At 37.2% G+C, this 11,517-nt stretch overlaps 1 protein-coding gene across 5 annotated transcripts in view; it reads right to left on the bottom strand.

Moving 5' to 3' along the window:
• Positions 1 to 11,517, bottom strand: part of GK (glycerol kinase) — a 75,654-nt gene continuing 64,137 nt past the window's right edge. For 4 of the 5 annotated variants that reach the window (XM_020871025.2, XM_020871026.2, XM_020871027.2 and 1 more), the window contains 7 exons: positions 10,749 to 10,845; positions 9,640 to 9,724; positions 8,650 to 8,770; positions 8,397 to 8,540; positions 6,019 to 6,099; positions 2,974 to 3,060; positions 1 to 1,159 (listed from right to left, as the gene is read on the bottom strand). In XM_020871025.2, coding sequence (XP_020726684.1) covers positions 1,149 to 1,159; positions 2,974 to 3,060; positions 6,019 to 6,099; positions 8,397 to 8,540; positions 8,650 to 8,770; positions 9,640 to 9,724; positions 10,749 to 10,845 — 626 coding nt within the window. In that variant the 3' untranslated portion in view covers positions 1 to 1,148. The remainder of the gene's footprint in view (positions 1,160 to 2,973; positions 3,061 to 6,018; positions 6,100 to 8,396; positions 8,541 to 8,649; positions 8,771 to 9,639; positions 9,725 to 10,748; positions 10,846 to 11,517) is intronic. The other variant, XM_020871028.2, reaches the window with a different exon arrangement.

The raw sequence follows: 11,517 nt of genomic DNA, 5'->3' as shown, positions 1-11,517 counted from the left end.
TTATAGTCACAATAAAGTACATTTTCTTTTATTCACATAGAACATATACTTAAATTTTAAATGTTGGCTCTTCAAGAAAGCTTCTCCTGGTAAATAATACACATAACCGTTGCCCAAAAATGTATACAGCTGTTTTCCCCAAAATATTTATACACATAGTGGTCCACTTAAGACCAGCCTCATTAGAATCCACTGAATACAATGTGCTTTTAATTTATAAATGGGCTATCCTCAGTATATAAAATATAAACGCATGTATGTTACACATACAAAGTAAGAAATATAAAAAGGAGAGATGAAAAGGAAGTGTTCTTCCCTATAAGATCCTGACAGAAATTCAGTGTAATTAGTGAGAACATGTACTCTTAATTTATAAATGGGGTACCCTCATTATACAAAATATAGAGGCATGTATGTTATACACAACGTAAAAAATATAAAAAGGAGAGATGAACGGAAAAAAAAAAAGGCAAGTGTCCTTCCCTATAAGATCCAGATAGCAATTCAGTATAATTAGTGAGACCATGTAAAATACATGAAGAATTCTCGGTTTTGGCAAATACTTATTAGAAAAATGCCTAAGGAATGAGGATATTAAATTTCTATTTTAAGAATTTAGTAGAGGCTTCCATTTAAACATTTAGTGAAGATGTTGTGGTCTCCCAAATAAGCAGAAAAGAGGACTTGGGGTAGGGGAGTCTGTTAAAAAGAAGCAAACAAAAAACTCACAGATTTTTAGCCGGTTAGTTAATAGCCCCTTAATGCAGCGTGTGTAGTGCAGGAATCAAATCCTGGCCCATCAGAGTTTGAATATAAGTGATAAAAGATTCCAATGGACAGGATCTGAATTCTTCCTAGATCTTACAGGGAATGAGGCAGGAAATGATTGCAAAGGAGGGGGTCAGCCCCAAAGGTGGCTGGTCCAATCTTAACTAGTGCTGTTAAAAAACACGCCAAATGTTTCTATAGCATTCTTTCCGCTGCATTTTCTTTATTTCAAGCCACAGGTCTACTTGGAGGATCATGCAGCAAGTGGCTTATAAATAAAATCAGTCTATGAATAGTGTCATCACATTAAGAGACAGAATCACTGGATTCTCTTCATAGGTAAAGAGCTCGCATCTTTGGAATCCATGAGTTGGTAGTATTTACGGCATACCTAAAATGGGACAAAAATCAAATATGTCAATAATAACATACATGCAATTTAGGAGTTAAAGCAATGAAGATGATTAAATCATTATTGAGCTAGAAATTCCATATGATTCCTAAATATTGCTTCATAGGTAAAATGCAACAAATATAACTGGGTCAATTTCAAAATTAGCAAATGAACACTACTGCTAACTGTTTACCAAGACAAGTCATTCCAATTTTTCTCAAATCTCAGCATATGTTACCAAGAGAGATCCTAAAGATGGCAATCATATCTATTTTGGAAGTCTAGGAATTTGGACATTTACTGTATCCTTTAGCTTAGAGATATGTTATATATCCTATTTTTTCAAAGACCAAGCTTTTTTATTCTGTACTGGTATCAAAGGGAAACAGAAGGGAAAAAAATATCAATGAAAACATTCAGCTGCAATGCTATTTTCTTTCCTTTTCCAGACCATCATAATGCAGCCAAAAACAAACAAACAAAAAAACAAAACCTCAGGATAAAGAAAAAAAATAGAACTTTTCCTAAAACAGAATTTTAAAAAATTTAAATTACAGTTCTTGTGGGGAATACTCAGACTCTTCCACCAAACATTCCTGAGAAGCAGAAAGATAAGCATCTGCTAATTCTGTACAGATTTATGTATACAGAAGCCTTTTGTAATGTGTAAAGCACTAATACCAATATAAGGAATGGTTATTACGGAAGAAAAATATTTGAACAAATTTATTATAAACATGAAGAATACAGAAAAAGGTAAATCTAATTTTAAATTCTCATGCACATAACTGAAATTTTATCATTATTTAAAAGATAATTTAATGTTCTGCTAATGTTGATAATTTTTATTCCCTTTCTGCTAATGTAAATAACTTTTCATTCCACATTTATATATAGTGCTTTAGTGATGATGTCAAGCTGATTAATGCTTGTTAGATTTCTAAAAACAGAAGTTCTCCCATATCAATAAAAATTTTTACATTTTAAACCTAGGTCATCTTGTAATTAATTAAGAGAAATAATTCAACTCTTTCCCTAATTAAGAAGATTTTTGAAATGTTTCACTTTCTTGGCAACATATGAAATACGTCATATCCACTTAGGCCACTAATTTGAAGAAAAACTGAGCTATCATCAGGAACAACTTCCAAAAATGATTATTATATTTAAATCAATGCTGGTTATGCAGTGAGTTTTATAATGTACTGAGCAATTTTACTTTTATAAAAATATTCAGAATATGCAAAAATAATAATTCAGTTTGAATTTCACCAATTTATTTCAGCAATAATTAAAAAAAATTTCAGTTCACCAATGTATTCTCTTAACTAAAACAAAAGTGACAATAAATTATCCCCAGGTTTAGAGTTCTACAGAAACTGCTAACATACTCTGGCCGAAAGTCTTACCAGGATTGAAATGTTAAGACTTGTGTAGCAGATTTTCATAAGCATGAAAAACAACTTAGGTACATTTGAAAGCCAGTTCAATTGATTTCAAATACTACACATTTCATCTGCCACTCTGAACATCCTTTCATTTAAGCATGAACAGCAGTACGTGTGCTTACTGCTGCACTTGCCAGCAGAATGTAGTCCCTCAAAGAAAATCATCCACTAAAAACCAAAGAGAATAAAAGCAGAGTCACATTCCTTAATTCTGAATTAAATGGTCTATTAACTAGACCTTTAAAAGATTTTCCAGGTTCCTAAGAACAGGAAGAAGGAAAAATACTGAAAACTTTCTGTTGATTTATACACAAATACATTAATGCTAACTCATATAATTGTCTAATTTAAAGAGGAACTGACCTGAGAGGTACCTTGCTCCGATTAACATTACCACGCTACTCACTATAAAAAAGCCCAAGGGTAGACTACAGAAGATACTAGGGTCACCTGTTGTCATCCGAGTAGGAGGGAATTCCAGTCAAGCAAACCAAAAGAGAGACACATAATTACAATATTTGTGTTAAGAATCACATGATAGCAAAAAAAAGTTATAAAAATAGTATATTCATAAAAGCTAGCAAAGAGTTATTACTTTAAATCAAAACCAGAATCAAAATTGAGGGCTTATGACAGTTAACAAACAATACAGATAGCATGCCACAAATAGCAAGAACATAGAGCATATAGACCAACATAAACCTTCCACTGGCAAAGCCAAAGAAAGCTGAAGGAGAACTTTCTTTTTGGGAGGCTGCTGATTTTAGCTTTCTTGGTTCTTCCCCAAAAGATACTAAGTGAGCAATCCCATTCCCCATCCAGATTAAAATTATAGATCCTTTGGCTATCAGAGAAGAGTTATATTAGTCCAATTCATTAGTTTGAAAATGAATTTCAAACCCTATTGGTTTCATTTTCTTTTTTACACACAGTTGGTATAACAAAATGAACCTGAAAATTAATGTTACTATATAATTTAAAAACTAAACTGTATTAATCTATATTTTTTAAAAATATTGTCTGAGAATACAACTGTTTTGATATTTTCTAACCTGATTGAAAACATTTCCTTTAAAGGACAGATAGATACAGACATAGGCTTTTCTTGAATTTAAACATTACGTATCTTAAACATTTAACACTTTTTGAAAAAAAAGTTATTTTGGTGGGTTTGGAATACAAAGTCATAAAGTCATTATTTATCATAAGCTCTCTCCAAAAAATATTAAATCCCCAATCATTTCTACAACATTTTAAGCATATTAAATGTATGTTAAAAATTCTTTACACTCCATTCAAATATAGTTACAAACAAGAAAATAAATATGAATGCTTCAAAATTGGCAATATGCTTTGGAAATTAAGCTAACATAATATTCTTCCCATAAATTAAAACTATTTAAAGAGGATAAGAGGCCAGGTAGCAATTTGAATAGCCTTATGAGATCATCAAAATAGGATTCTATCTGTACTATTACTGCATAGCTTACATTGCTTGAGGAATAATCAGCATTTCACTAATTGAGTATTGTTACCAGGATTATTATACAGTTTTAGAGACTCTCAAAATGTTGTATGTGAGTGCTTTTCATAAATCTACTACAAATTGTTTTTCACACTTTGCCTTAAATACACTGCAGCCTAACTGAAACAAAAACCAAGTTTGAAAAATCGAAAGCTCTGAAAAAATCAAACTATTTTATCATCAATTCTGAAGGCAGAAACAAAAAAATCATGTAATTTTCTTTTATCCACTTTTTCTTGGCATTTTAAGTTCACTGACAGTAAGGTAAGCAAACAGAAAATGATCAATTTGCTTTGTGGGAACTTGGCAATTATATCCTCAACTGCAAGTAAGGAAGAAGTATGTGTAGCATTGACATGGAGGCGGATACGGCGAGGGAGGGGAACAGGTTGAATTGTGCCATTTTATTTATTTATTTGGCCATATAATATTTTTTTGGCCATAAAATAAATAAATTTATTTATTTTTTGGGAGCATGCGGGATCTTGTTCACTGACCAGGGATGAACCTGTGCCCCATGCATTGGAAGTGTGGAGTCTCAACCACTGGACTGCCCGGGAAGTTTCTGTGCCATTTAAAAAAATACAACTAGTCAAAGAAATCACAGAACTCATTTTCATCAGCTTTTAATTGAGGGCAACCAGAAAATAAATCAGAGTGCACAGCTGTTGCATCCTTCAGAGCAACTAGCACTATGCTACAAAAAATACCTATGATTGAGAAGTTTAACTATAAAAGGTCTCAAAACTGCAAACAGTCTTAGCAAGAAAGGCTTTGTCACCATCTTAGAAAGAAAGGTGGGTCTCAGAACAAAAGATTTAAAGACAATGAATATTAAGCCTAAAGCTTATTTAGGAGAATAAACAAAAACTTCAAGTAGAAACAGCATGATCCCAGAAGCTTCTCTGAAAAGCTAGATACATTAAAAGTGGTTCTTGGGACTTCCCTGGTGATCCAGTGGCTAAGACTCTGGGCTCCTAATGAAGGGACCCTGGGTTTGACCCCTAGATAGGGAACTAGATCCCATGTGCTGCAACTAAGCACTGGTGCAGCCAATAAATGAATAATTTTTTAAAAAAGTGGTTCTATACTCACTTTGGGGTTGGAAGGCAGGCTATATTTATAAACTCTTCTCTCTTAAACTATATGCTTCAAAATATTATTGGCCATTGTTTCATTCATTAAATTCCAAATCTTGTATTTAGCAAAGGAGTACAATATCATGCCATATTAAAGGTATGTTAAAGGCTGTTTCAATATTAAAGGCAGCTCAGAGCTGTTTACAACTAAATAGTTTATTTATGGTAGATACCTTCCCACCTAAGTGAATAAAAACAAAAGTCCTCAAATTTCTGCCAAGAGCATTTCCCAATTATGACATTTCTAATTTACTATGTTTGGTACTTTTCTTCCTCTGATTTCAATGAATTCTTACAACATACACTCACTAAGGGCTTGGGAGCAGTCTAAGAAGTAGTGAAATGTATTCTGAAATCAGTATAGCTTTTGGTCGGTTCAGGTCATGAAGACAGCCCCCCAAAAAGGCAGAGTCAGTCACGAAAAGGAAAAAAAAAAGTTTAGTTGATTTTTTTTTTCATTAGGAAGAAACTAGAGATACTTTTACTTTTAGAAAACTAAGTTATCAATCGAAGTACCAGGAATAAACTAATAAGGAAAGGTATGGCAGGACAGAGTTAAACACATTTATCAATCTGATAATTTAATTTTATATCTAGAACTTTAAAGTGTTTTCAAAATGTTAGAAACTATGAGCATATGATAATGCTATTCTTCAGAGCAGCCTTGTTAAGTATAAACAGATACTTAAAGAAGCTATTTAACATCCTAGGACAAAGTGGCAATAACAATAAAAACATTTTTACCACTTTCTGAAGACTGAGTTGTAACCCAACCCATTGATTTCATCACAGCTTTCTTCCATGTAGAATAACGAATCTCACTTTCTAGAAATAGAAGGTAGGAAAACCATACATAAGAAAGGCAGTTTACTCAACATTATGTGGCAGACTGGATGGGGAGGGGAGTCTGGGGGAGAATGGATACATGTATATTTATGGAATCATCTGCCAGGAGACCCCAGTTCGATTCCTGGACTGGGAAGATCCCCTGGAGAAGGGATAGGCTACCTACTCCAGTATTCTTGGACTTCCACAGTGGCTCAGACAGGAAAGAATCCGCCTGCAATGTGGGAGATCTGGGTTCAATCCCTGGGTTGGGAAGATCCCCTGGAGAAGGGAACGACTACCCACTCCAGTATTCTGGCTTGGAGAATTCCATGGACTGTATAATCCATGTGGTCGCAAAGAGTTGGACACAACTGAGCAACTTTCACTTTCACATGTATGGCTGAGTCACTTTGCTCTATACCTGAAACTACCAATAACAACTGTTAGTTACCATGCTGCTAAGTCACTTCAGTCGTGTCCGACTCTGTGCGACCTCTTGGATGGCAGCCCACCAGGCTCCCCGGTCCCTGGGATTCTCCAGACAAGAACACTGGAGTGGGTTGCCATTTCCGTCTCCAGTACATGAAAGTGAAAAGTGAAAATGAAGTTGCTCAGTCATGTCCGACTCTTAGCGACCTCATGGACTGCAGCCTACCAGGCTCCTCTGTCCATGGGATTTTCCAGGCAAGAGTACTGGAGTGGGGTGCCATTGCCTTCTCCGGTTAGTTACTATACTCCAATACAAAATAAAATTTCTTTTAAAAAGAAAGTTTACTAAGATGTTCTAAGTACTATACTTATATTCACTCATCATTCTTGACAAATTGTTTCACTTATTAAACTGATGCTTGTTACACTGTATTTAACTGACATGGAGCTTTACCAGGACTCAGATCCTGGTATGGTTGCCAAAGACTGCCAGTGACCGCAGAGAGAAGCTTGTGTGGAAATTGGAGGGAAATTCAGCCTGGTCTGCAAATGAACAGAGATGTGGAGACAAGCTATCTGCTAAGACCAGGTCATTCACAAGCAGGTGGTGATGAATTAGAAAGGGGAATCCTATTTGATCTGCTTTCTCTTTGGGGAAGGGCAGAGGACCTTGGAAAGCGAAAGTCGCTCAGTTGTGTCCAACTCTCTGTGACCCCATGCACTGCAGCCCACCAGGCTCCTCTGTCCATGCAATTCTCCAGGCAAGAATACTGGAGTGGGTAGCTGTTCCCTTCTCCAGGGGATCTTCCCAATCCAGGGATCAAACCCAGGTGTCCCACATTGCAGGAAGATTCTTTACCATCTGAATCACCACAGAATCCACTATGATGCCATTTTATATATAGCTTTTTAAAAAGGTTTAAAACCAAATTGAATATATAAAACCTGACTTTTGTACACAAACTTAATTACAGGCATTGGGGCTTCCTAGGTGGCGCAGTGGTAAAGAATTCACTTGCCAATGCAGGAGATGCAAGAGAAATGGATTTGATCCCTGGGTCAGAAGATCCCCTGGAGGAAGAACTGACAACCCACTCCAGTATTCTTGCCTGGAATAGTTCATGGACAGAGGAGCCTGGCAGGCTACAGTCTATTAGTCTGGCTTGTAGCTTAGTTTTATTTGTTACAACAGTGAGTCAAATATTTAATGCTCATTGATTTAAATTGTTGCCGCTTTTCTCAGGCTAGCCCTGCTGTGCTTAAAAGTTACCATAATGGTCCTTAGCCCAGTTAATCCTGTCCTAAACTGGTCACTGGCACTAAAGATGACCCAATGCAGACATGATGGGTCGGTGGTCTATATCTCCCTTGTCACTGTCAGAAAAGGTTACACTAACAGGCTATTAATAAAACTGATAATGTGGCAGTGTTGTCCTTGTACACGAAGAGACTATAAACAGTAGAAGTGAATGGTAAAAAAGTGATTATAGAAGTTTTTTTTTTAAATAGGGAAATATTTTTCTTATTCACATTCATTCAAATATGAAGCCAAATATGTTTAGCAGCTGAATATGAAATTACCTTCGCATTTGCAATCTTATTTCATTTCTTGATTTGTGACTAAACCACCAAACTCTCTCCCTTTTCACAGTACACCAATCTTCAGTCTTTACAAGTACCCTCACTCAAAAAGATAACTGTAGAGCACAGGGAACTATACTCAATATTATGTAATAACCTATAAGGGAAAAGAATCTGAAAAACATAGTATATATCATTGAATCACTTTGCTGTACTGCTGGAACTAACACAACATTGTATAAGAAATCAACTCTACTTCAATAAAAATAAATAAATAAAAGTACCCTCAGCGTTGATCTGAGGTTCAAATCGCTCCATTGTGACAGCCGACAAGTCCTCAGGCTCCAGACTCCAGACGCCAACCCCTTCCGCAGCCCCTGCAGCCATGGCGGCTCCCAGGGCAGTTGTTTCGGGCATGGATGGCTTCACTGAGGGGAGTGAACAACATTGCTATCTTAGCAGTTACATACACCTGAAAAATCAGTCCTTCCAAAAAAATGTGACCGTTGGCGTTTGAAGGAATGAGGGCATACTGACCTACTGGAATATACAGAATGTCTGCTTGTAACTGCATAAGGATTTTGTTGTTGGTCATCCCACCGTCTACCTGCAAATGGCTGAGTGGAATTCCACAGTCGCGGTTCATGGCGTCCAAAATCTGAAAAAAAAAAAAAACAACAAAACAATGCAATGAACATCATCAAAGTACCACATAGTAATATCTCAGAAAATAGCCATCTTCTACTTAAAAACATGCCAAAGCTCCCCAAAGCCTACAGAAGGAAAACTGAGATTTCTTCTAGGTCCTCCTTGATCTGATTACCACCAACCTTTTCTCTTACCACTCCTCTGCACTCACCTCTATATCCAGACAAGCCAGACAACTCTATTTTGTGCCCTGATTTCCTGCTGTGGCGTCTATGTTTGTGCTACTATTCAAATCCTTTGCCTAATATGTGTTGCTCAGCATCCCCTCAACTGTAAAATGCCCAGTGCCCAGCAGCTAACAGGAACTTAGAGAGTAATGACAGCTGGGAAAACAAAACAAACTTGCATTTATTATATTACTGTTTAGGCAGGCTTAATTAAAAAAAAAAAATTTTCTTTTGGCCTTACTGTGCAGCCCATGGGATCTTAGTTCCCTGACCTGGGATGGAACCCATGCCCCCTGCAGTGGAAGCATGAAGTCTTAATCACTGGACTGCTAGGAAAGTCCCCAGGCTTAATTTCTGATTATGCTGGGAAGATTGAGGGCAAGAGCAGAAGGGAGCGACAGAGGATGAGATGGTTGGATGGCATCACTGACTCAATGGACATGAGTTTGAACAAACTCTGGAGATGGTGAAGGACAGGGAAGCCTGGCGTGCTGCAGTCCATGGGGTCACAAAGAGTCGGATACGACTTAGTGATTGAACAACAAGAACAAGCTTATTAAATTTTCATAAATGTCTGGCATATATATGTATATAATTTTTGTAGGAATAAAAAAGGTGGATTTAGTACAGGAAAAAAGCCCATATTGATTACCTCTCGAGTTTGGAAACAAACAGCTTCTAATGCAGCAAAAGCAATATGGCATTTATTGGTGAACTGAGTGAGTCCACAGATGATCCTAAAAATACACATAAAAATTTTTAACATTAGAGCAGAATAAATGAGTCATCAATCGGGAATGTTCTAAATATGGAAAGGTTGAATTTGGTACATAGAAGCGTACGGGGGGAAAAAAAGACATAAAAAAGCCAAAACTGGACCCAAACATTAAGAAGCTGGCAAAATCTTTATAGTCTACAATGTTGCATCCACATATGAAAAAGTTCATGATCTACCTGAATAGATGACAATAATATAAAACCAAATCAATATTCATCTAGATGACGGCCTTTTGATACATAACTTGCAGGTGCCTTGAAGACAAAAGATAATAACACTAACATGAATAGGAATATGGCCGGGGCTTATTGTCAGATGACATAACTTCATGGAATTTTTTCTAGTATTTATTTACTGATTTGGCTGAATCAGGTCTTAGTTGTGGCAGGTGGGATCTAGAACCCAGGTGCCCTGAACTGGGAGGGAGGGCAGAGTCCCAGTCACTGAACCACCAGGGAAGTCCCTGGAGTTCTTTCTTTATGTCATGCCACGGGGCATGCAGTGCAGTATCTCAGGTCCTCAACCAGGGATCGAATCCATGCCTCCTGCAGTGGAAGAGTGGAGTTCTAACCACTGGACAGCCAGGGAAGTCCCAACTTCTTGGAATTTAAAGGTTCTAAAATTAAACTTCCCAAGTATAAAAGGTTTCCTCCATACTTCAAAATCATTTGAAAATAGAAAACTATTAACCAATAAAGTGAAAGTGAAGTCGCTCAGTCATGTCCGACTCTTTGCAACCCCGTGGACTATAGCCTACCAGGCTTCTCCGTCCATGGGATTCTCCAGGCAAGAATACTGAAGTGGGTTGCCAGTTCCTTCTCCAGGGGATCTTCCCGACCCAGGGATTGAACCCAGGTCTCCCGCATTGAAGACAGACGCTTTAACCTCTGAGCCACCAGGGAAGGCCCAATTAACCAGTAAGTTCTTAGCTAATTGTAAATAAATCAAGACTGACAAAAGCATACCTTATTTTCAATTCTTACCCTCTTGCACTGGGCTCCCAATAAGGTGCATACAGCCCCGAAAATGCTGGGACGAAATAGCAGCCATAAGAAGTACCTACTTCTTTAGCAAGTTTTTCTAACATTAAAAACAAACAACAAAAAACACAAAAAATCATTCCAATATATACTACTTTTTTTCATCAACAAGCACACGTGTTTTAAAAATTAAGACAGGACTTTTGGTTTCCTAGTACGCAGTATAGCAAAATGTTGCTAACTGTAGCAGAATACGAGGAGCAACTAAAGCAAATTTCTCCACAAAATATAACCCAGTCCAGGAATGAAAGGAACTGGATTAGTTTTGTTAAGGTATTGTAGCTCATTTCCACTATTTTTTAAAAAATATTTAATTTATTTTCAGATGTGCTGGGTCTTTGTTGCTGTGCACAGGCTTTCTCTAGTTGCAACGAGTGGGAGCTGCTCTCTAGACATGGGGCACAGGTTTCTCATCACAGTGGCTTCTTTTGTTGTGGAGCACAAACTCTGGGGCATGTAGCCTCAGTAGGAGTGGTGTATGGGCTTAGATGCCCCACAGCATGTGGGATCTTAGTTCTTGGACCGAGGAATGTTCCTGTGTCCCCTGCACTGGTAGGCGGATTCTTAACTACTGGATCATCAGGGAAGTCCCCATTTCCACTGTTTTAAGGTTGCTGACTAGCAGATGAAGAGGTGGCCTTCACTGCATTTCTAATCAGAAATGTGTCCCTGACTGTCTCACCTTCAGGTGAAATAAAACAAGTAGAAGGAG

The sequence above is a fragment of the Odocoileus virginianus genome, chromosome X (genome assembly GCF_023699985.2).
Source record: "Odocoileus virginianus isolate 20LAN1187 ecotype Illinois chromosome X, Ovbor_1.2, whole genome shotgun sequence".
Taxonomy (NCBI): Eukaryota; Metazoa; Chordata; class Mammalia; order Artiodactyla; family Cervidae; genus Odocoileus; species Odocoileus virginianus.
The sequence above is the reverse complement of the archived record's forward strand: the minus strand, read 5'-3'. Positions and strand labels throughout refer to the sequence as shown.